The sequence below is a fragment of the Gossypium hirsutum genome, chromosome D08 (genome assembly GCF_007990345.1).
Source record: "Gossypium hirsutum isolate 1008001.06 chromosome D08, Gossypium_hirsutum_v2.1, whole genome shotgun sequence".
NCBI classification, from domain to species: Eukaryota; Viridiplantae; Streptophyta; class Magnoliopsida; order Malvales; family Malvaceae; genus Gossypium; species Gossypium hirsutum.
In genome coordinates this window covers 33,590,303-33,618,186 of record NC_053444.1, presented here as the reverse complement: position 1 = coordinate 33,618,186, position 27,884 = coordinate 33,590,303, and the positions used below count along the sequence as shown (strand labels likewise).

The 27,884-nt window shown below is 33.3% G+C and overlaps 2 protein-coding genes and 1 non-coding gene across 9 annotated transcripts; 1 reads left to right on the top strand and 2 right to left on the bottom strand.

Annotated features, from left to right (window-relative positions):
- The first annotated feature begins 2,592 nt into the window (after positions 1-2,592).
- LOC107913039 (outer envelope pore protein 37, chloroplastic) lies at positions 2,593-6,034 on the top strand. Of its 2 annotated transcripts, none has more exons than XM_016841494.2 (7): positions 2,593-3,244; positions 3,710-3,799; positions 4,123-4,290; positions 4,551-4,645; positions 4,836-4,956; positions 5,079-5,144; positions 5,463-6,034. In XM_016841494.2, exons 1-7 carry the CDS (start codon positions 2,840-2,842, stop codon positions 5,493-5,495), a joined length of 978 nt encoding a protein of 325 aa, XP_016696983.2. In that variant the 5' UTR covers positions 2,593-2,839; the 3' UTR covers positions 5,496-6,034. The 2 variants fall into 2 exon arrangements, with proteins under 2 accessions (XP_016696983.2, XP_016696967.2); XM_016841478.2 differs by having other exon boundaries at positions 2,594-3,244; positions 5,079-5,197.
- Positions 6,035-6,277: 243 nt separating this feature from the next.
- Positions 6,278-13,363, bottom strand: LOC107913018 (general transcription factor 3C polypeptide 5). Of its 6 annotated transcripts, XR_005916678.1 has the most exons (17): positions 13,073-13,361; positions 12,621-12,945; positions 12,416-12,508; positions 12,232-12,322; positions 11,629-11,695; positions 10,951-10,993; positions 10,387-10,558; positions 10,204-10,302; positions 10,033-10,101; positions 9,626-9,764; positions 9,174-9,375; positions 8,433-8,536; positions 8,234-8,273; positions 7,298-7,515; positions 7,022-7,087; positions 6,752-6,902; positions 6,340-6,581 (listed from the first exon to the last, which is right to left on the bottom strand). XR_005916678.1 is itself a non-coding variant. In XM_041098119.1 (15 exons), exons 1-14 carry the CDS (start codon positions 13,205-13,207, stop codon positions 7,322-7,324), a joined length of 1,773 nt encoding a protein of 590 aa, XP_040954053.1. In that variant the 5' UTR covers positions 13,208-13,361; the 3' UTR covers positions 6,340-6,902; positions 7,298-7,321. The 6 variants fall into 6 exon arrangements, 2 of the variants coding, with proteins under 2 accessions (XP_040954053.1, XP_040954054.1); XR_005916680.1 differs by having other exon boundaries at positions 6,278-6,581; positions 6,752-7,087; positions 12,621-12,930; positions 13,073-13,363; XR_005916677.1 differs by lacking the exon at positions 7,022-7,087 and having other exon boundaries at positions 6,752-6,791.
- A 13,825-nt stretch (positions 13,364-27,188) lies between these two features.
- LOC121220705 (small nucleolar RNA R71) lies at positions 27,189-27,295 on the bottom strand. The gene has a single exon (XR_005917922.1). It is a non-coding gene; the product is annotated as a small nucleolar RNA R71 (small nucleolar RNA).
- Between the last annotated feature and the right edge of the window lie 589 nt (positions 27,296-27,884).

Genomic DNA, 27,884 nt, shown 5'->3' with positions numbered 1-27,884 from the left:
AGGAAAAATTTACAGATCTAAATTTCAAGTTTCGTAACTCGAGTTATAATTAAATTAGTGACTGTTATGCAGGTGGACAGTTTTATTGTGAGCAATGAAATAAATTATTTTGATTTGTTTAAGTATTCAGAAAATTTTTAATGTTCCCGGTTTGGACCTGAACCATTTTCGTTGCATGTTTTAGGGTCTCGAGGGTTCACTTTAGGGATATATTGAATGAATGTGAGCGAATTAATTTTAAAAGCAAATTTTTATGCTCCGAACTAGTAAGTTAAGTCAGATAACGCCTCGTGCTCGACTCCGGCAACGGTCTCGGGTAAGGGGTGTTACACAAATCAGGCTATAACTCAATCCCTTTGAGTTCTATAATGTGTAAGTGTCAACATAGCTATATGCAAGATGCAAGCAAAGAAGACTTGGCCTTCGTATAACAATTAGACCCCAAATAGGGATGTCGATTAGCCAGGATGTTGCATGGGTACGTTATTCTACCTTCGATAGAAAGAACAATTACTCTTGAACAAGATCATGCTGATACATTTTATAAAACTAAAAGTAAAATATAAAAACAAGAGACAAAATGAATATATAAGACACAATATAAGAGAAAACTTCTTCCTTTTCTTGGTTCATCTATAGTCTCTTACATGCCTTTATTTATACGCATTATAACATAGCATCCCATAAGTTATAAAAGTAATAAGACAGTAATTGCCTTTATGTATAGAATACCTTTCACTATGTTTGGATTAAAAGTAGTAAAGGAAAAGAAAGGAAAAGAGTGGAAAGCTTAACAAATGGATAATTAAAATTAATGAAAGAAAATAAATTAATTCTAACAATTTTTGTTTGGATAAACAATGAAAGGGAAGCAAAGTATTAATTATAATAAATCTTTACAATTATAACCTTTTCATAAATTTATTTATAAAAAAAGTAGACAAAAAAAAAAAATTCTACATCTTAATATTTTGTTTTACTTTTCTTTCTCTACCTTTCCCTCCAAATTAGAGTAAATAAAAAATTTAATTTTTAAATGAAAGAAAGGGATACTCAATTTTCTTTACTTTCCTTAGCTTAAATTATTAAGTCTATCTAAACAAATATATATATATATATAACGCTTTCCCTAAATAAGTTTTACTTTTATTTTAGTCAAATAAATTGTAAGAAGTTATTTGCTTATTTGAGATAACTTTAAAATAAACCTTATATTTGGATGGAAGTAACAAATGAAAGGAAAGCAAGAGAAAGTTGTTCCACTTGTTTGGATAAAAAAAATTTTAAGGTAAGGAAAGGTTAAGACTTTTGAGTATATCCCTTACTTTTTCTCAAAGTGTCAAATTTTTAATTCCCTCAAATTGGTGGGAAAGTTAGAGAAACAAAATCTATATATTTTTAAGATATTAAATATCTTTTTTACCCTCCATTTTTACATAATATATCATAAAAATGTTATAATTATAAAACTAATATTATATTCAACTATTTCTTTTCCTTTATGTGGTTTAACCAAACACTAATTTTTTCCCTTTCTTTTATTTTTATCTTTTTTTAATCTAAACATACTCTAAAGGTGTGTTTGGTTCACCAAATCTTAGATTACGGGTATGTAAGATTATCGATGGAGTATAGTATTAACTTGTTTGGTCTATTTGGTAGAATGTAATATTCATATGTTTGGTTGACGAAATATAAGATTAATGATTTTTTTATGGGTAAATTATAAAAATGGTCACCCAACTATGCATTTCGTTCTGAGTTAGGACTAAATTGGCAAATTCTATAAATTTTAAGGGCCATATTGATTTTTTAGAATTATAACTAAAATGACAAATTTTATAAACATTGAGGGCTAAATTTGTTTAATTTTTTATATTTAAGATTAAATTGATAGAATGTGCAAACATTAAAGGGCTAATTTTGTTACTGACCAATAAAAAAACCTACATTAGCTCAAAGTGACTAAAATATTTAATTTCGAAAAGTTTAGTGACTAAATAAAAAAATTTAATAGTTGAGTGATCATTTTTAATGTTTACCCGAAAAAATAATTTTAGCATGGATTTAACGTTCCACATCATCATTTAACAAAAAAAAATTAATGGATGGGTTAATTTGCACGTTTTGAAATAATGTACAAGAGATAATTTACCTATTTTTCAATAGAGGGATCAAAATGCAATTCACCCCTAAGTATAAGGGCTTCCCCGATACTTTTACATGCATTTTCCTATAGCATTCAACAAACACATTTTAAAAAAAATCCTTAACATCAATCTAATAAACCACAAAGTAATATCAAGATGAAAAGTAATATCAGGATAAAAAAAATTGTCTAAAATTTCATATTTCACTTGGAATTTTAGATAACCTAAGAAAAAATTGTACCATTACCACATCTTGTTCACGAATATAAGATTAGGAAAAGATCAAAAAATTAAAAATTCAATACTGCAATCTCATTAAAACCAAACAACCCAAGTTTTGTCTTAAAAAAATATAGGGTTAAGGGTTCAATTAGTACATACTAAAAACATATTTAGGTGAAAAGAAAATAAAAGGGGGGGAGGGTGGGTGAGGGCAAATCAGAATCAGAAAATTTAAAAAATGTAGAAATCGAAATAACCGGTGACACAAGCATGCAAAAGACGTCACTCTCTCTCTCTCTACCAAATATCAATTTCCAAACAAAGCAAAAGCGTAGGTTGACGAAGAGTAACCCTCGCCCCTCGATTTTTTCTGGTAGCCAAAGGCCAGAATTTTTAACCCTTTGAATACCATTACCACCCATATACCTTCAATTACACACCCCAAAACCCCCCTCCCAATTTGAGCCATGCTGGACGCTTCTCCTCGAATCCCCAATTACCTTGTCCCGCCCCTGTTACCGCCACCGCCACCGTCCCCTTTGGAGCCGGAGCCTGAGCCACCGCCATCTTCTCCACCACCCAGGAAGCCCTACCAGTTTCTCTCTTCGTTATCCTCCCTCAGAGTGACTTCGGAGTTCGATAGTGATAGCCGCGTGTTCTTCCACAAGCTGTCTTGTAAGCTCTTCGACAACCTTGCGAAGCTCAAACTCTCCTTCATCAACAACGCCAAACGCGAGATCACGGAGCCCCAGTTGGCGCTATCTTCTAAGTACTTGTCCATATACTACGATCCTGAGGAACAAAATGCCATCTTCCAGGGTTACTACAATGTCGGTCCTACGTGGCATTTCAAAGCTGCCATTGATGTTAAGGTTGGTTTTTCTTTCCTTCCAACTCGCGGTTTTGGCTTAGTGGGAGTCTTGGTTGCCAATGTCATTGAAAATTGTATAAAATTGAAACCTCTTTTTTATTGTGCATGGAAGATATGAAAGATTGTTTATTATTTGGTTTTCTAGAGAATTTTCGAGTACCGGGCTTTGCATTTGGTGATCGTTTTTCGAGCCTATGAAATTGATAATGGGGTTTCAGAGGATTTTTCTTTCATAAAATGGTCTAGTTGGTCGTCATACTTGAGTCTTGAAGACCTCTCTGAACATCCTTGTGTTGTTTTTTATCTTCAATCCTATTTTTCCTTGTATTTTTGGGAATGGGGAGTTTATTATTTTTGAAGCCAACTATCATAATTGTTGTTCAAGTGCTGAATAAATATTTCCTTAAAGCCACATATGCCATATCCCCTGAATCTCTCTCTCTCTCTCTCTTTTTTTTTTTCTCAGGCACAACAAGGTGAACTGGCAGCTATTGCAAAACTTGCTGATCCTAGTTATGCTGTTGAAGTGTCATCACCTGTTCCCAATGTTTCATTGGTGAGCTTTGTTTCTCCTGGTGTCTTACTAGTGAAAATCGATTGCTTGGCATTAAGTTATGGACAATTGAGAACCATTTATCATGGAATGATGTGGTAATTCAATTTCAGCAGTTTTTTGTGGTTCTAAGTTGCTTAATGTATGTGGTGTCATACTGTTGTTTTTTTCTTTATGCATTATTCAACCCATACTATACTGACTTTTGCATCGCTTAAAACACTTGATTAATGGCAGTCCACTTGTATTTTTATGCTTCCTCTCTGATGTTTTTCAACATTGGTCATAGCTGTTTTTCTCTCATCTGAACTTTCCTGTTGCTGCAGCCCAAAGCGACATTCAGATTTCCCATCGGTGAATTTTCATTAGAGGAGAGAGAAGAGGATGACGTACCAAGGTTGTCGATAAATGGAATTGTTAAAGGTCCAATTTTGTATGGTGTAGGTGCCGCACGTTACATAGATGAAGAACTGAAACTAAGATACTCATATAAGGTGGGTTTTTTCCCTCAATGTTATAGCTTTGTGTTTACAGTCTTGTTTATATACTTGTTCATTGATTGGCTACTCTGGCTTCTATGGGAGATCCATTACACCTAATGTTGAATAACTTAGATGGCTAGGTTTTCAAAATTGGCTGAGCTGGCTGATCACCTTCTTCATAGGAAAATGCTGGGTTGGAAAACATTATGGCTGTGTAAATTTTCAAGCTTTTTGAGTGCTTTAGTAGATGGTTTTGATGGTTTTCATTGCAGGATGGGACAATGTCATTTATTCCTAGCATTTCACTACCAACTAATAGGGCGTCATTTGCATTCAAGCGACGCTTCAGTCCATCGGATAAATTGAGGTTAGTTACAACTCCTTTATCTTTGTAAATATTGGAATCTGTCGTGAATGTGCTTAATAGCTAGAGGTGCCATTTCTTTTGTTTTGCATTCTATATATGCGGAAACATATTTGATTCATTAGCTATAGAGGGTTGCTTTTTCCTTGCAATGTCAATTTCGATTGAGGTGTTCTATTGCATTTATGTGCAGCTACTGGTACAATCTTGATTCAAACTATTGGAGTGTGGTGTACAAGCACACGTATGACAAAGACTTGAAATTCAAAGCTGGCTACGATTCTGAGGTTCGTCTTTGCTGGGCTTCTCTATGGGTAAGTTTATTCTGTTTTCTCTAGCATGTCGTTTGCTGAACTTGGTTGTCCTGAATTGTTTGCTTGAGATTCATTCCTATGACGACAATGACTTGATATATATCCTCTTTATTTCATTTCAGGTTGGAGATGAAAATGGCAAGGCAAATACGGCCCCCATGAAGATGAAAATCCAGTTTATGCTACAGGTACCACAGGATGATATTAAGTCAACAGTGATATTGTTCCGTGTTAAAAAGAGGTGGGATATTTTATTGTTGTCCCATGCCACACTTCTGTTTCTCCTTGCTATGGTTTTTGGACATCTTTTTATGTGATGATATATATAATTGCTAATTGCTTTATAATATAATGGCATCAGTTGGTTGTTAAAGTTATGAATTAAATTGTGATATGAATTGGAAGGCTATGGATAAGACTAAACGAACAAAGCATTCAAGTGGAACGAATAATATTAAAGGCAAAGAAAACAGAAGTAACCTAAACCTCTTTCTTTCTACTTTCAGATTTCAGTTTCCATCTCTGATAAACAGCTCTAGTGGTGCCTCAACTCAGGACTATATCTCTCCCTCTCTACTCTGATCCAAGAGTCCGATTCTGGTTCTCTTAACCAAGATCATTTTGGCAAGTCATGCAGAACATTAAGAAAACAAATGACCCCATCAAGCTATCGTTGATTTCATCATCTTGGACTCTACACTATCTAAATAACCCTAAGTGGACGATCATATTGATGTTCCTCTTAATCAAAGGTTGTTTGGTTCCTGTTAAAATCTCGGAGAGAATAGGTGATGTAGACTGCAGTTTTTGCCTTCGGTAATATGAAAGAATCAGACGTAGTGAGGCTGGTTTTACCTGGGATGGATGGATGGAACAAGTGATGTCGTCCAGTGCCATTAACACTCGGATCCACAATTTTCTCCAGGGATCACACATTTTTTTTACTCACGGAATAGTGTAATGATGCTATTCATGTAGGATTGTTTGTTTAGATTATTTAGTTTTGTTTGTATACATTATCATGTAACTAATTTTTAATTGTCGACTTAAATTGTTAAAATGATTTCAAGGTCTCCAATCAGTCTGAAAAAACATTAGGTAGATTTGGAAACTTGAATTTCAAAAATAGATAACAAACATACAAAATAAAACATTCATTATTATTTCTTAAATCCATGAATTTATTGGATGCTAAAATTCAAATTCGTAAATTCATGTCCCAAAATGCAACACTAGCCAATTCAGGAACTTTTGACTTTATTTCTAGAAGAATCAGATTCTTAAAAAACTACTCTTTGGCCATCAACAAACGCATTGAACATAAATGAACTTAAGCTCAGAAACATTTTAGAAAGTTTTAACACACACAGGCAGATTCAAAAGTAAATAAACAAGCATGAATAAAAAGATTGTTAAGACCCAATTCATTTACAGCCCTAGCAGACTAGCCATGAAGCGACATTAAGTCCACTAAGAAAAAGAACAAAAACAGAGCTAATGCTTCAACTGTGATGATTATTCCTGGAAATTCGTTGTCTCCTCTTAATTTACAAAGGACCATGTCTTTTTCATAACAGTATGTTTCCTTATCTAAAGCACAAATCAGTTTGGCTAAAAGACGTTTCCTGAAACCAGAAAAAGTTTGTTATGTTTTAATATTAGCATGGCACGACATTCTAGTACCAAAATTGTCATTTAATAAGTAGCTCTGTTCATTCACACAAGCTACATCACGTACGAGGTCAACTGAAAAATGGTATACATTACTGATACACTAAACATTATAGAAGTTTACCTGATAATTGGTAATTTAGGAACTGATATGTAAACAAGACCTGCAATGGAACATGCAGATATCTAGTCACCCTTCTCTCTAGCTAGAAAGACTTAACTGCAGTATATCTTCCCCACCCTACCACATATTGTAGCTTCAAGAATCTGAAAATCTACAGTGAAAATACCAAAAAGCAGCACAACAATTTCATGTCCAATTTATATTAAAAGGCCTAAAAGACGTAAAAAATATGAGATTCTAAAATGTAATGTTCCAATTGGATAGGTTCACCTTTTTTGAAGTCTCATTAAAATTTTTTGCTCCTGAGATGTTACGGTAGTGTACAAGTTTTGACAACTTCAAAAAGAATGTGTTTGAGATCAGAAACACAAAGCTATTATTAGTTTAAGCTGCTTTATGGAAAGTATAACTTAGAAAGATACTAGCTATATCCTCTGACCAACAAATCAATCGCATTAATTTCCATTAGAAATTTTGAACTGTTGTTGCTGTAAGTGAAGCAAGATGAATGACTAAAAGGAGCCAAAACAAAGGCAAGAAAGCTACCTGTAAACTTTGGAGTTAGGAACGTTAGCTATCATCACCACCATCATCATCATCGTCATCGTCATCAGAGTAGTTATCATCACCAAATTGTTCATATATTTCATACTCTCCATCACTAGTGTCTGCAGCCTGTATAGCATCAGTACCAGATCCAGTTGATGGAAAGCTACCAAAAAGCTCTTGCAAGTATGTCCTTGAGTTGTTCTCCATATCTAAATCTATGCAATATATAGGAAACTTAAAGCAGACAAGGAACATCCAGATGGAAACAAACCAAGTACTAAACATATACAGGTTCTTATGAAAATGTGTCTATGCATGTGCTTGGATGCTTATCTTGTGTTAGTATATCTATTCATGTATGAAAAGCTCAGATACTTTGAGGTTGAAATTGAAGGCCTGTAATAGTTTGGCATATTCTTTACTAGAAATGAAGTCACCTCCCATGGTAAAAATATTTGTATATAGTAACAAGTTAGAATATATATTCATTGCTAGCTATTTTGTAAGAGTTTTACAGAAGATGACTTAAGAGATTTGCAATCACTTTTTTTCTTAGAGCTACCACAAGAGAACCAATTTTAACATAAAGAGCATACCTTACCAATGCTGGCTCATCATTGTATACAAACACGATAGCCTAATGGTAGGCATTGCTAAAAGTAGCATGGATTTCAAGTAAAAAAGTTCCTTCTCAGGCTTACTATTAATTTCAGTAAACAGCGCTGGTTCATGTTAACTTGCATGAAATGGAAAAATTGATTACAAATCTTTAAGCCCTCAGACAAGGCAAACCTAAATCAACTTAATAGGTAGAAAATGCCCTTAGATGCTTTTCCTACACATGCACAAAAGCCTGGCTAACTCCAAACCACCATTCTATTAAAAAGACACAAACTCTCAACAAAAGCACAGACTGCCATGATTCAAGGATACATGTATCAGGTTGCAAAGAGATTTCATCATCCTCATCACCCTACGAATGAAAAAAAAAATCAATTAAGTTCCTTATTGGGGTTTCTCTTTTTCTCTGAGATCAAAAACATGAAATAAGACAAATATACAGTAAAATCATGATATGCTGAGAGTTAACAAGAAAGTTAAAACGAGAAGAAAAAACAAACATATGATTTACCAGATTAAGTGTCTCATCATACGCATCCAATTCCTCTTCATCCTCAGCTTCAACTTCATCTTCCTTATTATCAGAACTTTTGGGTCTCTCTTTATCACCATCACCTATAAACTCCAAATGTTAAGCTAGTATTTTGCAACTTATATGATTACTCTAATGAAGCTAGTAAAACCAGTCTGACATATGAACATTACAATCTAGCTTTGACTGAAAGGTCATAAGAATTCACTAAGAAAATTGAAAAATATGTATAAGAACGATTGACCAGGGAGAAAATCAGTGATAACATGGAAAACCAAAACTTGCAGCAAGGAATGTGGAAAATAAATAGATTTGAGAAAAAAGAAGCATGAATCAACAATATAGAGTTACATGAATATATTAAAATCACATTCAATAACAATAATTTCATTATTGCTTTCCTAGATTAAGGATGCTAGATTATCACCAATATTGGGAGAATGCAAAATCAAAGTAAGGCAGTTAAATGAACCACCTAATGAATGAGGATATCACTAAGGTGACCATATAAGTAAAGTCTTTTCCCAGTGCCTTGAAAATATCACTTAACTATTTACAGCTGCATTTGATACAAAAATAATATTATAAATACTATCTTAACTAACCTTAAAGAGTGCTTTTAAGGCACTCATTACCAAAACCCAATGAATTAAAGAAACAAATAAAAGATGAGATGTCAAGAAACTTTAAAAAAAAAAAAAAAGCATTTCTTATCAGAACCTTTATTAGTTTGCTGATGCTCCTCTTGATGAGAGTTGAAGACATCCTTGTATAAGCATGACCTCTTTAACTTCTCAAATTCATTAGAGCAAGATTTCAGTAAGCTTTCTGCACCAGTTTTGGGATATACTGACAAGAACCTCACTGCTACACGAAGTCTCAGGCAATCAAGCACACACTCGGAGAACCATCCAGTTTTAGGCTGCAAAGTTTCTACATAAAATAAGCCTTAACATGTTTTCTCTAGAATAGCAAAATGAATTATAAGTTATATGATGAAAAGAAAGATATCACAACAAAGAATAAACTTTTATCATCTAAGACACATATGTCCCATCTTACAAAAGAAATCCATGTGAAGACAAAAAAAAAAATTAAAAAGAAAATCCATGGATGACACCAGAGATAAACGAACCAGCACGTCTGGACAACATTGAAGATAATAGACTCACATCGCATGTTTCTAATTTCGGAGGCTTTCGTATCTCTTGTTGAATGTAATCATCATCCAGTTCAAATAGTTGTAAAATCATCTGGAATTTGTAAGGAAATACTTGGAATGAACATAAATCTCCCCACTTATGCGTCAAACTGTGTAATACAAAAATTGTTAAAAAAAATCATTTTCAACCAAACCATTAAACTCAGCACAAGCATTTTGGATAGCATGGAACATCAAGCAACTGTTGTCAATGTTAAGTAATAAATTCGCTGACCATACACCTTCCCTTTATTACAGTATATTGTGCAATAAATTGTGGTCTTAAAATTCACTAATTCTACACCTAAAGGATTCCACAAAAACAGGACTCTCAGATACTCAGATTTCATATATTCGAATATACCAGTATCAACTTACTTGTTAGCCACATTAGCATCTGCATAGTTCCGCAATGGTTCAGGTACACGAAAATCAGTTCTCTGATATCTGGTAAAAGAAAACGCAGAAGTAAGCATCCTACAATTGACTTAACGGAAGTCATTAAAGCACAAGCTATAACAAAGGAGATTATTGCAGAAAAACTCTTACATGCGAGACTCAGGATCTTTGCGAGGATCATATCCTTTTCTGATCCAGAATCTCCGAAATGGTCCATTTGAGAAGTAGTAAGCAACCCCAAGTAGAAGCCTGAAAGATAAGATCAGCAAGTGAATTCAACTGTTCCAAGAAAGAATTTGTTAATAAATATGAGTGCAAGTTTTCAGGTAAGACCTTTTAAGCACCAAATGGCTAAATTTTAGACCTTTCTGAAGCAAGCGCTCAGTTACAGATTCCTTGGGCCATATAGGCCGTTCTTCAAATAGCTTAGATACAGTCATCTGCCACTCCCACTGCTCTGAGCCCTGGGTTATATGTTCCTCCCAGTTCACATTCTTAGGAACCTGTATGAATGCTAAGTCCAACAGAAAGATGGAGTTTGGAGAATAAATCTGTACACTGTTCCATCGTAGAATCTCCTTAATTTTAATTCACTTACATAATACTAGGGAATTAATCTCATTGGTGCTATAAAATTGTCCAAAACATCAGCAATTTACAAAAATATGCCAAACTCTTAGTCAGTTATTTCCATCCATATTTGATATATATATTCATAGAGACAAAATTTTCTTACTGAATCATCATAAAAGATTTTCTTCAATGTAAAGAAAGTCAAGATTAGATGAAGAAGAATATAAAGCCAATATGATGTAAACACAAGAAGCATATTGACTTTTAGTATTGGAAAACAAAATATAAATCCAGCAGAAAGGTAAAATGAAATCAGCAGGATATCTTTAATGTTGAAATCAATTGCAAGGCCTGGCTCTAGGTCAACCTGCATGGAAGGAAACAAAATTAGCAGTTCAAACATCTCTCCTCACTAAAATAAGATGTGCTGAAAGGAAAGGAGATATTAACTGCAGCCAAGTATGCACACATCTTTTTAATGATACAGACAATGAAAAGCTTCGGTAGTATTATTAAAAAGAAAAGGCAGAGAACTGAAGTCCACCACAACTTAGATCAGCAACAGAGCTTCATTTGTTCCATATTTAGTTTAGCATCAACAAATTTATTGCTCAGGGTTATCATAACATAAGAAAGGCAAGCTGTCATAAACTTTTGGCAGGGTCGATGCATGTCACAATGTGAAAAAAAGGGGAAAAAAATACAATTATCTTATATGGTCTTGATCAAACCACCTGGTGAGACTAATGCGCCTACAAAAATGATATAGTGAAAGAAAAACCGCCTTTTCCAGTAATCATTTTCATACAAGCAGCGGCTACTAAAAATGTACTAACACCTTGATAAAATCTGTTTGTAGATATACTATCAGAGACTTAAATCATAGTATGTAAATGGTTGAGCATGCGCATGTGCATTTGTTTGCTGTGGAGGCTGGCAGACAAGTGCATGTTTACTGTTGTTCAGAAAATATGTTGTGGAGAGAAATATTTTAGTTAATACCTGAGCACTATAATGTACAGCTACCTCTTGGTTCTTTTTTGAACTTAAGATGGTTGATGGTCTTAACCTGAAATAAGAAGTACTACAAAAGTTAGTCCAAAGAGCAAAGCATTTCAAATCAACATTTCCAAGTAATCTAGAATTAGATAGCATAAATCAAACACAACGTTTCAAAGACAAGTTCTGCTCATAATTATGCCCCCCTTCTTTTCAGATTTCTAAAAAGAAGTAGAACCAAGGTCACCTTTAACTTCTTAATTACAACCTGCACGGGGATTGATAAGTCAAATACTGCAAACAACATTTAACTTTCATATAACCATTTACACAATAATGTTCTTATTTTTTTATTAAAAAAAAAAGCTTAAACATCCTGAAATATATATATACCTGGTTATTAGAAATACAAATCAAAATTGTTTATTTTAACCTTTTACACAAAAAAAAAATTCATAGTGCTTATACATCAGTACATTGAGCAATGCCCCTCACCATATTAATAGAAAAAAGAATATGAACTTAAATAAGGAATTTCCTTTTAACAAAAACAAAAAGGAAAAAGAGTATATGAGATAAAGAAAATAAAATGTCAGGATTTCTTACACTACATTCTCTGGCATATCTTTGGGTGAAAAGAGCGGAGGCAATATCATCATCACATCCTCTTGATCCACATCCATGAACCCACCTTTTTCTGTTAAACAATTAACAAAAGTAAATAAACTTATCAGACAGAGCATAATTTCGCTGCAACTACATGTTGAAGCGATAACCATAAAGGCCTCACCAAAGGATGTCTCTTCTGCTTCCACCCAATTTCCCTTTCTTTTCCTGGCAGCATTGGCATGAACAGGGAGAACATGCTGATAATCAGCCATTCCTGCACCAAAATAGGAAAATTCAAATTTCAAAGTAAGCACATATCACCTAAGCTCCATTTTTAAAACAATAATAAGCCTTAATTAAAACAAAAAAAGAAAAAGAATTTTAACCATCAAAATTGTAAGCTTCGGAGACACGACAAACAATATCAGCACAAAGGTTCGATTCCTCTTCTTCTTCTTCTTCTTCTTCTTCTTCCGGTCTCTCCACTTCAACTTGAAATGGCTGTTTCGGGTTTTCCGCATCATTTACTCCTGATGTTGAACACTCTTGTAACTTACTTGAAGCTTCGGCGGTTTGGCGATTAGAACACTTCTTTTTCGATATTTTAAGCAGCAATTTGTTACAGGGGCTAAGCTCACCGAATGCAGGATGCGAGTACGGATCCTCGGGACGGAAATGGAGCTCCAATCTGTTTGACTGCGAGATACGAGCCTGTTAAGAGGGAACGAAAATCAAATTCCCAAGCTTGCACCCGTAGAGCCAAAAAAAGAAAAAAGGTATTCTTTTCAAGCCCTGAAAATAATAAAAAATTAACAAGAAATGGTAATATCAAATTTGCCTTGAGAATCCCTTCGGTTCCTCCAAGAGTCTGGATGGCGCGAGAGGTGGTCTTAGGATAGCCCGGGTAGTGAACGGCAAACGCCTCATCTTTCGGCAACGTGCCTGAGACTCTGCCCTCTTTTATCACTCCCATTGCACCTCACTCACCAACTGGGATTTTAGGTTTTTCTTTTCCCCCTTTAATCGGGAATTTTCTTTCGGTGTTTAGTTTAAATTCTTAAAGTTTAGGGTTCTGAGTTCTCACTTCCGCCAAAATTTATATTTTCTTTGTGTTCAAGGAGTTTGTGTTTGACTCAATTTGGTATAATAATCAAATGGTACTGATTCAAAATATGTAACTTAAAACTAATATTTTCAATAATTTATTTTTTAAACAGGTTTGGTAATCCACGATTAAGCAAAATTTCCCTTTTTTCTAAAACTAAAGGAGGGAACGACATCTCCTCTTTATTTTTCACGAAAAATATCAAAAGTTTTCTCAAAATTTCCCCTAAGTTCTCTCAAGGATTTTTCAACGTCTTTTCGATTCTCTAAGCCAGATCTCAATATCGCCAAGTGTTTTCTAACACCAAATTTCGTTTTTTTTATCATTAAACATGTTTTTCAAATTATTTTCTATTTTTTAAGGTAATTTACATTTTAGGGTGAGAAGACTTCGATTTATACTTCAAAGTTATTTTTACACTTGATTACTGATGAAATTGAGTTTAGAATAGGTTGGGTTAATCAAAGAACGGTTTAGAATGAAGATTCGATATTGATTGAGCGTTCAAGCGTTTATTCATTATTGAGCGCTTGTTAATCGAGGAAGAAGATGCATTAGGTTTTGGATTTTAAATGAATTTTGGATAGATTAGGATCCTTAAAACATATTTCTATTAAAAAATTTGATTTCAGTCAAGTAGATTTTAAGTTATGTAAATTTTGATTCATATGGCTTTAAGTAGTTGGGTACTAGGATAAGTGCATATCATGTTTAATTCTAATGACTTTGTTGTTCAATTGCATGTTTCTGATTTAGTTTTGATGCTCGAGTATGTATTTAGCCAAGGATATACCTGAATCATCCAAGGCTAAAGGAAAGAAGAATGTTGTTAAGTAGTAGTTTTTGGTTTGTGCTAGCTTTATTGCTTTCATTAAGGGTGAGCAAAATCTGATTCAATTTGAAAATCTTGATAAAAAGTTCAAATTTTAAATTAAATAGTTTGAGTTATTTGAGTTAACCAAGTTATTTGAATAAACTCGAATAAATAATTAAGTTTTTCGGTTTAATTCGAATATGAATTACACAATTCAAGTTATCCGAAAATCCAAATAAGAAAAGGTAAAACTATGTCGTTTTGATAAATGTTTAGCTTTCTAAAGTTAAAAGTCAAAACCATTAAGTTAAAACGCAAAATTACGTCATTTTGATAAATGTTTACTCATTAAATTAAAAGGCAAAACTATTATATTGTTTATGTAGTTAAATAATCTTGTACTTCGTCTACTAGTTAAATAATCGTTCCATGTAAACGCAACATTGAGTATAAATAATAGGATTCGTTAACTCAACTCGACTTGACTTGAAATTTTTTGACTCGATTGGAAAAAATTCAAATTGAATTTGGTTGCTAAAATATGATTTGTCAACTCGATTAACTCAAAATTTTTTTACTCAACTCGATTGAATACTCACCACTAGCTTTCATAACATATATTTATTACAAATTTTACCTTGTTAACATGTTTTTGAATGTGTTAAGTTATGTTGTTTGGTTATTTCTCTCATCGGTTGGTAAAGGTAAGTGTTATGTCAAATGCATGAACTAGAATAACTTTTACTTGAATGTGTTGTATGCATCTTGTTTTGTAAATAAGCATGTTGTCTTGATGATGAATTATGTTTTGTAATACCTTTTAAAGCCTTATTAAAAAATACTCGATAAAGTTTAAGTACAGATGGCATGTCATAAGATGTGTTGTGCATTAGTGGAATTTTTTGCACTTGTGTGCACTATATTCAAGTGTTAGGGGTATACGTGTTCACATGTATTCAGCTTTCATGCTCATCAGGGTTTGTATGTGATAATGTGAAGTGTTAGAGGTTCTATCCGTGTGACACCCCACACCCAACGCAATGTCAGATCGAAATGTGTAACACCATTTATGTTGCAGAAGCAACTTAAGTTATTATAACACAAATACATTCAATAAAATCATCCAAAGCATTTGTATACATGCATTTGAACACACATTTATTTCATTTCATCCAATTAAGGGGTTATATAAGGTCAATTTCAAAGTTAGGACTTGAAACCAAACTCAATTTTCAAAATTTATATGTTATGTCTCTAGACATTCTGCCTTAAGACAAAGAATACTCTATCTCAAGACATTCATCCAGTTGTTTCAAGACACAAAAGGATAGTCTGAAGAGATAGGCTATTTTAACAACCCAAATAACAATTTCACATTCTTATAGTCTCGAGATATGTTTTTCTTGTCTCGAGACTAAACGGTAAAATAACCCTAAATGCTTAATTTCAAACATTCGAAACATACTAATAGAACTTTGAACATAATTAAACTTTATATCAAGGCTAAACCATCAAATTGACATATATATATGTAAACACAATTAAACACCACAAATTCATAGCAATTCATGTATCAATACCCAAACAACTAGCTTGTATATTCAAACACATATGAACTAGCACAATTAACTACTAATCAAATAATGAAATTCAACTTTATAAAGCATTTAGACCAAGTTACCAACTATACCAAAATGCAAACTGATTGCCACTAGATGTGCGAATGTCTAGACTAAAAATACTGCAACAAAATAAATAATCAATTAAACAGTGGTGTCCGCAAGTATACGAGTCAAATTGTAATATAGAAGAATGTTATAATAAAACACTCCGAGAAGTATTCCAAGAATCGTACCTGTTAAGTATGACTCGTATTTCAGTCAAATTTGAAAAATAATCTTCTAGTTAAACTCTATTTATTTGTTTCAATCAAACTCTAATTAGTCTAGATTATTTTATTATTATTTGACCTATGAATTTAGCCTATAAATAGACTCTTTTACAACCTTAGAAAATACACCCATTAGAGATTAGAACTCATAACACTTTTAGAGAATTTTGTGTTTACGTTCAAAGGGTTCTTTGTTTTCGGATTTTTGAGGTTTAGTTTTTATCTCCATCTTTTGTCCTCTTCCTTCTTTTACAATTATAGTAAAATTATCTTTGCCAGTGGTTTTTATTCTCTTTGGAGGGGTTTTTCCATGTTAAATTTGTGTGTTCAATTTCTCAATTTCTTCCGCTATTTTTTATTTGTTACTTAATCGAGTCGATCTCCAACAAATGATATAAGAGCAAAATCATTTTTTCGTAGATCAGTCTATTCAGATATGGTATCAACAAGGTTTGAAATTGAGAAGTTCGATGGTGTCACAAATTTCAATTTATGGCAAGTTCAGATGATGGCAATTCTAGTTCAAATCGGCCAGACAAAGGTTGTTATTGGGAAAAAGTCTGTGAATCTAAATCAAATAGAATGGGAAGAGCTTGATGAAAATGCATTGTCTGCAATCCAGTTGTACCTCGCGAATACGGTATTGCAGGAGGTATTGATAGAGAATACCTCATCCGCCTTGTGGAAAAGGTTAGAAACTCCTTATGCGACTAAGTCTCTGCCTAACTGTTTAGTGTTGAAACAACGTCTATTTATGTTTCGCATGAACAAAAGTGAGCTTCTTAGAGATCACATCACTCAATTCATTAATCTTTTAAATGATTTAAAGAACATTGAGGTTCAGATTGACGATGAAGACCAGACTGTGTTATTATTGTGCTTTTTACCCCCTTCATATAAGTCTTTTAGGGATACCTTGATTTATTGCAGAGACAAACTCTTGTTTGAAGATGTGAAGGGTCATTTGTTGAGTAGAGACAAACTCGATAATGATTTTGGTTCGGATAGCAAGACAGTTAAACAAGCTTCTATTTTTGTAACGTCAAAGAAGTGAGACAAAATGTGTCGCTACTGTAAAAAGTTAGGTCACGTCAAAGTAGATTGTTATAAACTGCGAAGTAAAAAAGCTGCTGAGAGTAACGACGAAGATGTAGCTGGAGCTAATTTGGCCGATGAAAGCGGTGATGATTTCTTGTTAGTGTCAACAAGTGATAACTCTAAGCTTACGTCCGAGCAGATCCTAGATTCGGGATGTTCTTTCCACATGTGTCTTAATAAAGAATGGTTCTCCCCATACAGTTCAGTTGAAGGTGGAGTTGTGCGCATAGGAAACGATTCATCCAGTAAGGTAATTGGTATTGGTACTGTTAAAATTAGGATACATAATCGGATGATTAGGACATTTTTAGATGTCAGGTATGAACCTGATTTATGAAAGAATCTCATCTCCTTGAGTATTTTAGACTTGAAAGGATGAAGAATCAACATCGAGTCAAGCAGCATTAAAGTATCTTGTGGAGCTCTCGTTTTGTTAAAAGGTAAAAGAACCGATAATCTTTATATTCTGGAAGTTTGTACAGTGACCAATGAAATCAGACGCCCTTCACCCGTTATGAAGTCGAAGTCAACTCGTTTGGAGCAGAGGCATCTTGGCCATAGAAGGGGAAAATGCATGACTGTTTCATTGAAGAGAGGTTCTCTTTTGGATGCAGGTTTTGAAAAGTTAGGGGACTGTGTTTGTGAAAATCAGACCCTTGTTAGTTTTGATTTGGCAGTGTACAAGTTGAAGGCTAGAAGTCTTCCAGTTTCTAAGCACAAATTAGACCCAATTAATTCTCTACATAGTTCAAGATAGGCTCGTGGCAGACTTTGCAAAGATGGCGTTGTTGAAATATGAGTCAAGGTGGAGATTTATTAAGTATGACTCCTATTTCAGTCAAATTTAAGAAATAATCTTCTAGTTAAACTTTATTTATTTGTTTCAATCAAACTCTAATTAGTTTAGATTATTTTATTATTATTTGACCTATGAATTTAGCCTATAAATAGGCTCTTTTACAACCTTAGAAAATACACCCATTAGTGATTAGAACTCATAACACTTTCAGAGAATTTTGTGTTTACGTTTTAAGGGTTTTTTATTTTTGGGTTTTCGGGGTTTAGTTTTTATCTCCATCTTTTGTACTTTTCCTTTTTTTGCTATTATAGTAAAATTATCTTTTCTTGTGGTTTTTTATCCTCTTTGGAGGGGTTTTTCCATGTTAAATTTGTGTGTTTAATTTCTCAATTTCTTCTGCTATTTTTTACTTGTTGCTTAATCGAGTCGATCCCCAACAAATGGTATCAAAGTAAATTTAATTTTTTTTATAGATTAATGTGTCCAAATATGGCAGCAACAAGGTTTGAAATTAATAAGTTCGATGGTGTCACAAATTTCAATCTGTGGCAAGTTGAGATGATGACAATTCTAGTTCAAATCGGCCTGAAAAAGGTTGTTATCAGGAAAAAAGTCTGAGAACCTAAATCAAACAGAATGAGAAGAGCTTGATGAAAAGGCCTTGTCTGCAATCCAGTTGTGCCTCGCGAATATGGTATTGCGAGAGGTATTGATGGAGAATACCTCATCCGCCTTGTGGAAAAGGTTCGAAACTCTTTATGCGACTAAGTCTTTGGCTAACTATTTAGTGTTGAAATAATGTCTATTTACGTTTCGCATGAACGAAAGTAAGCTTTTTAGAGATCACATCACTCAATTCATTACTCTTTTAAATGATTTAAAAAACGTTGAGGTTCAGATTGATGATGACGATCAGACTATGCGATTATTGTGCTCTTTACCCCTTCATACAAGTCTTTTAGGGAGACTTTGATTTATTGTAGAGACAAACTCTCGTTCGAAGATGTGAAGGGTCATTTGTTGAGTAGAGACAAACTCGATAATGATTTTTGTTTGGATAGTAAGGTAGATAGGCAAGCTTCCATTTTGGTAGCATCAAAAAAGCGAGACAAAATGTGTTGCTATTGTAAAAAGTTAGGTCACGTTAAAGCATATTGTTATAAACTGCGAAATAAAAGAGCTGTTGAGAGTAACGAGGAAGATGTAGCTGGTGCTAATTTGGCCGATGAAAGCGATGATGATTTCATTTTAGTGTCAACAAGTGATAACTCCAAGCTTACGTCCGAGTGAATTCTAGATTCAGGATGTTCTTTCCATATGTGTCCCAATAAAGAATAGTTCTCCCCATATAGAAGGTAGATTTGTGTGCATAGGAAACGATTCATCTAGTAAGGTAATTGGTATTGGTACTGTTAAAATTAGGATGTACAATGGAACGATTAGGACATTTTCAGAAGTCAGGTATGTACCTAATTTATGAAAGAATCTCATCTCTTTGAGTATTTTAGACTTAAAAGGATGAAAAATTAACATCTAGTTGAGTAGCATTAAAGTATCTTGTGGAGCTCTCATTTTGTTAAAAGGTAAATAAGTTGACAATCTTTATATTCTGAAAGGTTCTACAGTGATCGGTGAAATCAGATGTCCCTCGTCCGTTATGGAGTCGAAGTCAACTCGTTTGGAGCGGAGGCATCTTGATCATAGGAGGGAAAAAGTATGACCGTTTCGTTGAAGAGAGGTTCTCTTTTGGATACAGGTTTTGAAAAGTTAGGGCATTGTGTTTGTAAAAATCAAACTCAGGTTAGTTTTGATTTAGCAGTGTACAAGTCGAATGATAGAAGTCTTCTAATTTCTAAGCGCAAATTCGACTAAGTTAATTCCCTACATAGTTCAAGATAGCTCTGTGGCGGGCTTTGCAAAGATGGTGTTGTTGAAATATGAGTCAAGGTGGAGATTTGTTAAGTATGACTCCTATTTCAGTCAAATTTGAGAAATAATCTTCTAGTTAAACTATGTTTATTTGTTTCAATCAAATTCTAATTAGTGTAGATTATTTTATTATTATTTGACCTGTGAATTTAGCCTATAAATAGGCTCTTTTACAACCTTAGAAAATACACACAGTAGAGATTAGAACTCATAACACTTTTAGAGAATTTCGTGTTTACGTTTTAAGGGTTCTTTGTTTTCGAGTTTTCGAGTTTTCGGGGTTTTTGGGGTTTAGTTTTTATCTCCATCTTTTGTACTCTTCCTTCTTTTGCCATTATAGTAAAATTATCTTTGCCTATAGTTTTTTATCCTCTTTGGAAGGGTTTTTGACGTTAAATTTGTGTGTTTAATTTCTCAACTTCTTCTGCTATTTTTTACTTGTTGCTTAATCGGGTCAATCCCTAACAGTATCCAAGGGAGGTTGAATTAAATTGAAATTAATTCTTTACACTACTAAGTCTAAATAGTACTGATTTAATATTATATTACAAAAAATAAAATAAACATAAATTAATCTAATTAACCTAAAAATTAATTAAATTAAAAATAAACCAATTACTAATCGAAAATAATCCAATAAAACAAATAGGAGCTTAACTCACTTCAGTGATCCTAATTAACTTCAAAACTTGGGTTTTAACAAGTTAGTTATAAATTAACTAGTTATTATCTCTCAACCTCTAACTAATTAACTAATTGACCAATACATGCTTACCTCTTGGCCTTACTTTCTGGACCGGGATAAATTCTGAGATACTCGGTAAACGTATCTCTCGATCTCATTTATCCTAAATTACTTCCTAGGGGTGTCACTCCCTAGGGTTTGATCACACATAATTTGTAACAACTTAAAAGTCATGTAACACCCCTTACCCGAGACCATTGCCGGAGTCGAGCATGAGACGTTATCTGATTTAACTTACCAGTTCAAAGCATAAAAATTTGCTTTTAAAATTTATTTCACTGTTCACCATAATGTGGTGCACCTGCGCAACAGTCACTAATTTAATTATAACTCGAGTTATGAAACTTGAAATTTAGATCCATAAATTTTCCCTAAAACTAGACTCATATATTATCTTACCATAAAATTTTCAAAATTTTTTGGATTATCAAATTCGTACAGTTTATTCATTAAAGTCTCCCCTATTTCATTTCTTGATGGTTTTGATCTTTATTCACTAAAAATCAATTTTCTCATCGTATGATTTTCATATGATGTTATCACTTATTTCTATAGAAAATAGACTCACTAAGGAATCTATACATATAAATTATATTCATAATTATTTTTTTACAATTTTTAATGATTTTCTAAAGTTAGAACAGGGGACTCCAAAAACCATTCTGATCCTGTCTAACCAAAATTCAAATATCTCAGAATATAGAATTCCTTTACCCACACGGTTATTTTTCTTTGAAAATAGACTCGATAAGCTTTAATTCTATATATCATTCACTCTATAATTCATTTTATACTATCCTTGGTGATTTTTCAAAGTCACGTCACTACTACTGTCCTAAAACTGTTTCATTGCAAATTTTTTACTCTTTCATAATTTCTAGGTATAAACTATCACCTAGGCATTCATAATACCAAACATATACTTACTTAGCCATTTTAATAGCTAAAAATTATCACATATTTACACATCATCCTTTAGTAATGTCATAAGGACATACATTCAAAATGATTAAGTCCTATACATGCCATAGCTCAAACATTGATCATCATAAAATACCGAGTTGTTGTTGTTGATAGTGTGAGCGCTCTCCGACGTCTTTAACATCCCTGAATTAGCTTTGCAATACTATAAAAGAAGGAAAATAAAATAAGTAAGCATAAAGCTTAGTAAGTTTACAAGCAAATAAATAACAACCTTTAACACAAATAAATATACTCAAGTGTCATGATCTCTAATTTCCTCTTTACTTAATCTCTTACTTGTTCACTTTCTTGTTTACTTAGATAACTCATGATTATAACTTACTCTTCTCTTACTGAAATGTTGGTTCTCAATTGATAACATAATATGTTCTTAACTCTTATAACTCACCTGAATTTGCTATTTATGCTTTTACCTGAACTTTCATGGAACATAATTTGTTTACTAGCCCGTTGAGCCACATTGGAATAATAAGGATACTTGGGTCTCTTTTATGATAATAACATGCCAAAGCCATGTCCCAGACATGGTCTTACATGGGATGTTTCTTGTACTGCCAATGCCATATCCCATATATAGTCTTACATGGGAGTTCTCATATCGGTGCCCATGCCATGTCCCAGACATGGTCTTACGAGGGACCTCTCATCTCGGTGCCAATGCCATGTCCTAGACATGGTCTTACATGAGACCTCTTATCTCGGTGCCAATGCCATGTCCCAGACATGGTCTTACATGAGACCTCTTATCTCGGTGCCAACGCCATGTCCCAGACATGGTCTTACATGGGACCTCTTATCTCGGTGCCAATGTCATGTCCCAAACATGGTCTTACATGGGACCTCTCATAATCTCAATGATGCCAATGCCATGTCCCAGACATGGTCTTACATGGGATCTCATTCCCTTAATGTCATGACATTTGTATCCGATACATTCCCAATGTTTCAACGGGGCTTTTATCACTGATTCTCTGTCACCTCATACTTAAGTCAACATTAGATATTTTCATGAAATAAATACGTAATTGCTGAAAAATAACAGTATTAATAATAATTATCAAAATATTGCATTTATTTACCGTAAACTTACCTTGGTACAAAATATGATCAAATCTAGCACTTTAGTCTTCAACCTTTTTCTTTCCCCGGTCTAACTTTGGATTTTGTTCTTCTTGATCTATAATAGCAAATTTATCTTATTTAATACCTACATTCATCAAAACAATCCTTGACTCGAACTTTAGAAAAATTACAATTTTCCCCTAAACTTTTACATAATTACACTTTTGCCCTAAAGCTCGGAAATTAAACTTCATCCCTTATTCTTATGTTTTATGACATGCTGAACATTTTTCCCTTCTATGGAAACATCAAATTCCCACTCTAACACTTATGAACATTAGGTATTTTTACCGATTATGTCGTTTTACTCGTTTTCACTTAAAATCGTTTAGCAAAAGTTGTTTAACATAATTCTAAGCTTCATATTATACCATAAAACATCAAAATAAACACATTTCACCTATGGGTATTTTTCCAAATATGAATCCTAGGTTAAATTATTGCTAGAATAAGCTAAATCAAGTTATCGGGGCTCCAAAAACGTAAAGAACATTAAAAACGGGGCTTGGGATCACTTACTATGAAGTTTGGAAGCTTGAAAATCCTAACTATGGCTTCCTCCCTTGCTAATTTCGGCCAAATGAAGAAGATGAGCACAAGTTTCCATCTTTTTCCCTTTTAATTCATTTTAATTACCAAATCACCAAAATGCCCCTAACTTAAAAATTTCCTATTTCACTTATCTCATGTCCATTTTTGCCCATAACTTAACCAATAGTCTAATTATCATATAAATACCTCCAATTTAAAATTTCATAACAATTGGACACCTCTAACATGTAGAACTCAACTTTTGCACTTTTTACAATTTAGTCCTTTTGACTAAATTGAGTGCCCAAACGTCGAAATTTTTTAACGAAATTTTCACAAAATCATTCTGTGAAATTGTAGGCCATAAAAATATAGTAAAAATAAATTTTTCCTCATCAAATTTGTGGTCCCAAAACCACTGTTCCAACTAGGCCCAAAATCGAGATGTTACATAGTCAATAGTGTCGAAAACGGTAGTTTTGAAATCCCATTTTCGATATTTGAGCCGTAAATATTAATTATTTAATACTTACAAGGTTAGTATAAAGTTCAATTAAAGTTTGGTCCTCTACTTTTGTCAACCTGATAGTTAATTAAAGTACAAGTGTTTCAATCCTAAACTTAGTGGTATTAGAAAATGTAGTTTTGGGACCTCGTTTCCATAAAATGAGGCAATAAATAGTTAATAAAAATATTTATGGAGTTAGTTTAGAGGTAAATTGAATTTTGGATAAGTAAATTTATTGAATTAATGATTAATTAAGGTATAGTGACTAAATTGTAAAACTAGTAAAAGTACAATTGCTAGAGTAATCTCTAATTAAAACATGGACAAGGGACTTAAGTGGAAATTAAATCAATATGTCATTGATAGTGGACGGTAATGGATAGTTTACTGATTATTAATTGATAAATTTTCATTAAATTAAATAAAACATTATAATAAAATAATTATAACATAAATTATACAAGATGGTGGAATGAAATAGAGGACTATTTTCTTCTCCATTAAGCCAAAACCGAGAGCCTAGAAGGGGGAAAGAAGAATGTCGACTTTAGGGGTTTTTAGTTTTAAAGCTTTAATTGGTTAGTGCAATTTAATCATTTTCTCGTAATTTTTATGTTTTTTTAAGATCATAGAAATCTAATTTATTCAGTCTATGTATTAATTTGTATAATTGTTAAAGTTTTGAAAATTACCATAGTTGAGAATTTAAAGTTTTAGGTGTTAAATTGATAGATTTAAGCATAAAAGTGAAAAATGATTAAATTATAAATTTAATTGATAGTTTTGTATAACAGGGACTAAAATGCACAAATTTTGAAATTTGTGGTAGAAATGAGGAATAGGAGGTCTGGAAACACGAAAATATACACACTTTTTCATGCCCTTTCAAATTCAAATTCATGCAGTTTCGGTAAAAATCTTGTCGAAAAATATATAATTATTATAAAATAATTATTTTGTACTTAAATTATTAACATGCTGAATTTTAATTAATTTTATAATTAATTTTGATTATTTTTTATTATTTTCGACAGATTTGCACAAAGGGTGAAAAACGGCTCGACAAACACTACTAGAAACACAAAACCGAGAAGCAATTTTGAGGCATGAAGGTGAAACAATTTTTCAACATAAGACGGTCCGAATTTTGTGTATTAATTCATAACATAATTAATTTTAATTTTAATCTATTTAATTTGGGTTAAATAAATTATTATTAATTAATTATGAAAATGGGCCTAGTTGAGCTGAACCGAGAAAACCGATCCAACCGAGCACTGGGCAGCCAAAAACCGTCCCACATGCTGACCCAATCAGCTTGTTTGGCTGATTATTTGGCTTGCAAAATAGCCCTTGAAGATTCCTTCAAATTTCATTCAAACCCCTCTACTATTTATGCCTTTCTAGATTTGCCCCTACCTTAAAATAGCAAGTTTGAAACCTTCAAACTTGCCACATGTGTGGCCAGTCATGGGGGGACTCTATGGCTGCTGATTTTTGCTAATTTTGGTGGCCATCTCAACCTATAAATACCCCAATGGCTGCTCACTTCAAACACATCTCAACTCTTCTCATTTCTTCACTTTTCTCTCGTTTTTCTCACTTCATTTCCCTTCCATTATTCTTCATTCCCTTGCCGATTTAACCTCTTGAAAAAGAGTCATTCATCCACCATTTGGAGCAGTATTCAAGTGTTCGTAGAAGCCTTGGTTCGACAAGATCAAGTGGAGAAGGAGAAGTGGAGCAAACTAGTCAAGCCACGGAGAGAACACCAGATTTGATTGTTGTCCCCTATCCTTTTAATTTTGTTGTGGTTATGATGAACTTGTCTATGAATATTTATGATGTTGAAATGTTTAATTTAATTAATATGGCTTAAATTTAATTCGTGTTAGGTTGATTGCATTTCGTCTACTTAATTTATTAAAATTGTTTTTGTGTTGTTATAGGCCTCAATAAGATGTTTGATTAAGTAAAACCATGACTAAGTTATTCTTGCATTACAATTGTAAGGTAACTAATGAATTAATTATTTAAACGGATTGAAATTGTAATTAATTGACACGATACTTAACCAGTGCATGTTTAACCATCTAAGGTAGCTGAGGATTAAATTAGCAACGGTATCTAACGATACATTAGCCTTGCATAACTTGCAAGATTATTGTGATTAAACTGTTTTAAGGTAGAAATACATTGTTACATCACGTAATCTTTTATGTGCTTATGAGATTGAATTAATTGTTTGAATTGGCATAGAGCTATGTACAATAGATTATTTTAATTTCATAATTATGTATGTACATTAACACATTTGCTTATTAAAATTTGTTTAATCGGTTGAATTGACATAGAGATATAGTCAAGAGATAAATGGATTTTGGTAGGTAAGTATGTTCATAAGTTAGCAAATTACCGAGTTGCCGTGAATTTATTCGTAACAACATGAACATGAGTTTAATAATATTAAGTTAATAAATGTAATTAATCTACCACAATTATGTCATCTTGATTAAAATCATATTTTAAAATCATGCATTGGAACTTTTATTTTATTTTATTTATTTTACTTAGTTAAAATTCTAGTTTTTAATCACCTCCTCAAATCAAAATATTTTTCTTCACCAAAGTGTTTTTAAAATGTCATTCATAAATAATTCTTTTCATAGTCCCTGTGGTTACGATAACTCGACATTTACGTGTCACTTTATTAATTGTTGCGATTGTGTACACTTGCACATTTCCGTCATTTCATGTTTTTGGTGCCGTTGCTGGGGACTGTTTAAGAAGTCATTATTTGTGAATTTGTTAGTTTTGCATTTTGGTTTATCATTTTGTTCAATTTTAATTTAATTAATTTTTCTGTGATTATTTCAGGTGTTCATGAGTATTGACTGAATTGTCGATTTACTCCCTGTAGACCCTGAGATTGGATGAACTTTTCGACAGCGAAGAAGACAAGGAAGTCAAAGAAGGACTGAAGAGATGAACCTCGAAAATTTAAATTAAGGAAACGGAGCAGACCCTGCTCAAAATCCTATCCTTATTGCTGATGATAGAGATAGAGCTTAAGACAGTATGCTGCGCCAGTGTTTCATGATCTTAATCTGGGTATTAGGACACCTGGAATCGAGGCACAATAGTTCAAGCTAAAGCCAGTCATGTTCTAGATGCTTCAGATAGTGGGCCAATTCAGTGGAATGCCTACCGAAGATCCTCATCTTCACTTAAGAATATTTATGGAGGTGAGCGATTCTTTCAAGTTAGCCGGAGTACTCGAAGATGTATTATGAGTGAAGCTGTTCCCAAATTTGCTAAGGGACACAGCTCGAGCTTGGTTGAACTCATTTCTACCAAATTCAATTACCACATGGCAAGAGTTAGTAGAAAGATTCCTCATGAAGTATTTCCCGCCTAGCAAGAATGCTAAGTTGAGGAACGAGATCACTGCTTTCTAACAAATGGATGATGAGTCTGTGTATGAGGCATGGGAAAGGTACAAAGAATTATTACGGAAGTGCCCTCATCATCGAATCCCACATTGCATCCAACTTGAGACGTTTTATAATGGTCTCAATGCACACACGAGGATGGTAGTGGATGCTTGTGCTAATGGTGCTCTCCTTTTTAAGTCTTATAATGAGGCTTATGAAATCATTGAGAGGATTACCAGTAACAATTATCAATGGCCAACCAATAGAGCAGCGTCAAGTAGACGAGTCACTGGAATATATGAAGTAGACGCTCTTACTTTACTTGCATATCAAGTATTCTCAATATTCTTAATGATTAAAAATTTTACCACTAATGGGTTTAATAGTTTTGCAGCATAGCCATCAAATCAATTTGAAAATGTAGCCTATGTCTATTGTGGGGAAGGACATTTGTTCGAAGAATGTCCATCGAACCCAGAATCCGTGTGTTACATGGGTAACCAAAACCAAAATCGTGGAAGGTAAGGAATGTAGTCCAATTTCTATAACCCATCATGGCGAAACCACCTGAATTTTTCCTTGAGTAGCCAAGGGGCTGGAACCAGTAACACTTATGCCCAACCTAGACTGACCCAGCCACCTGGTTTCCCCCAACAAGTTCAGAAACCAACCCAAGCTGAACCGTCCAAT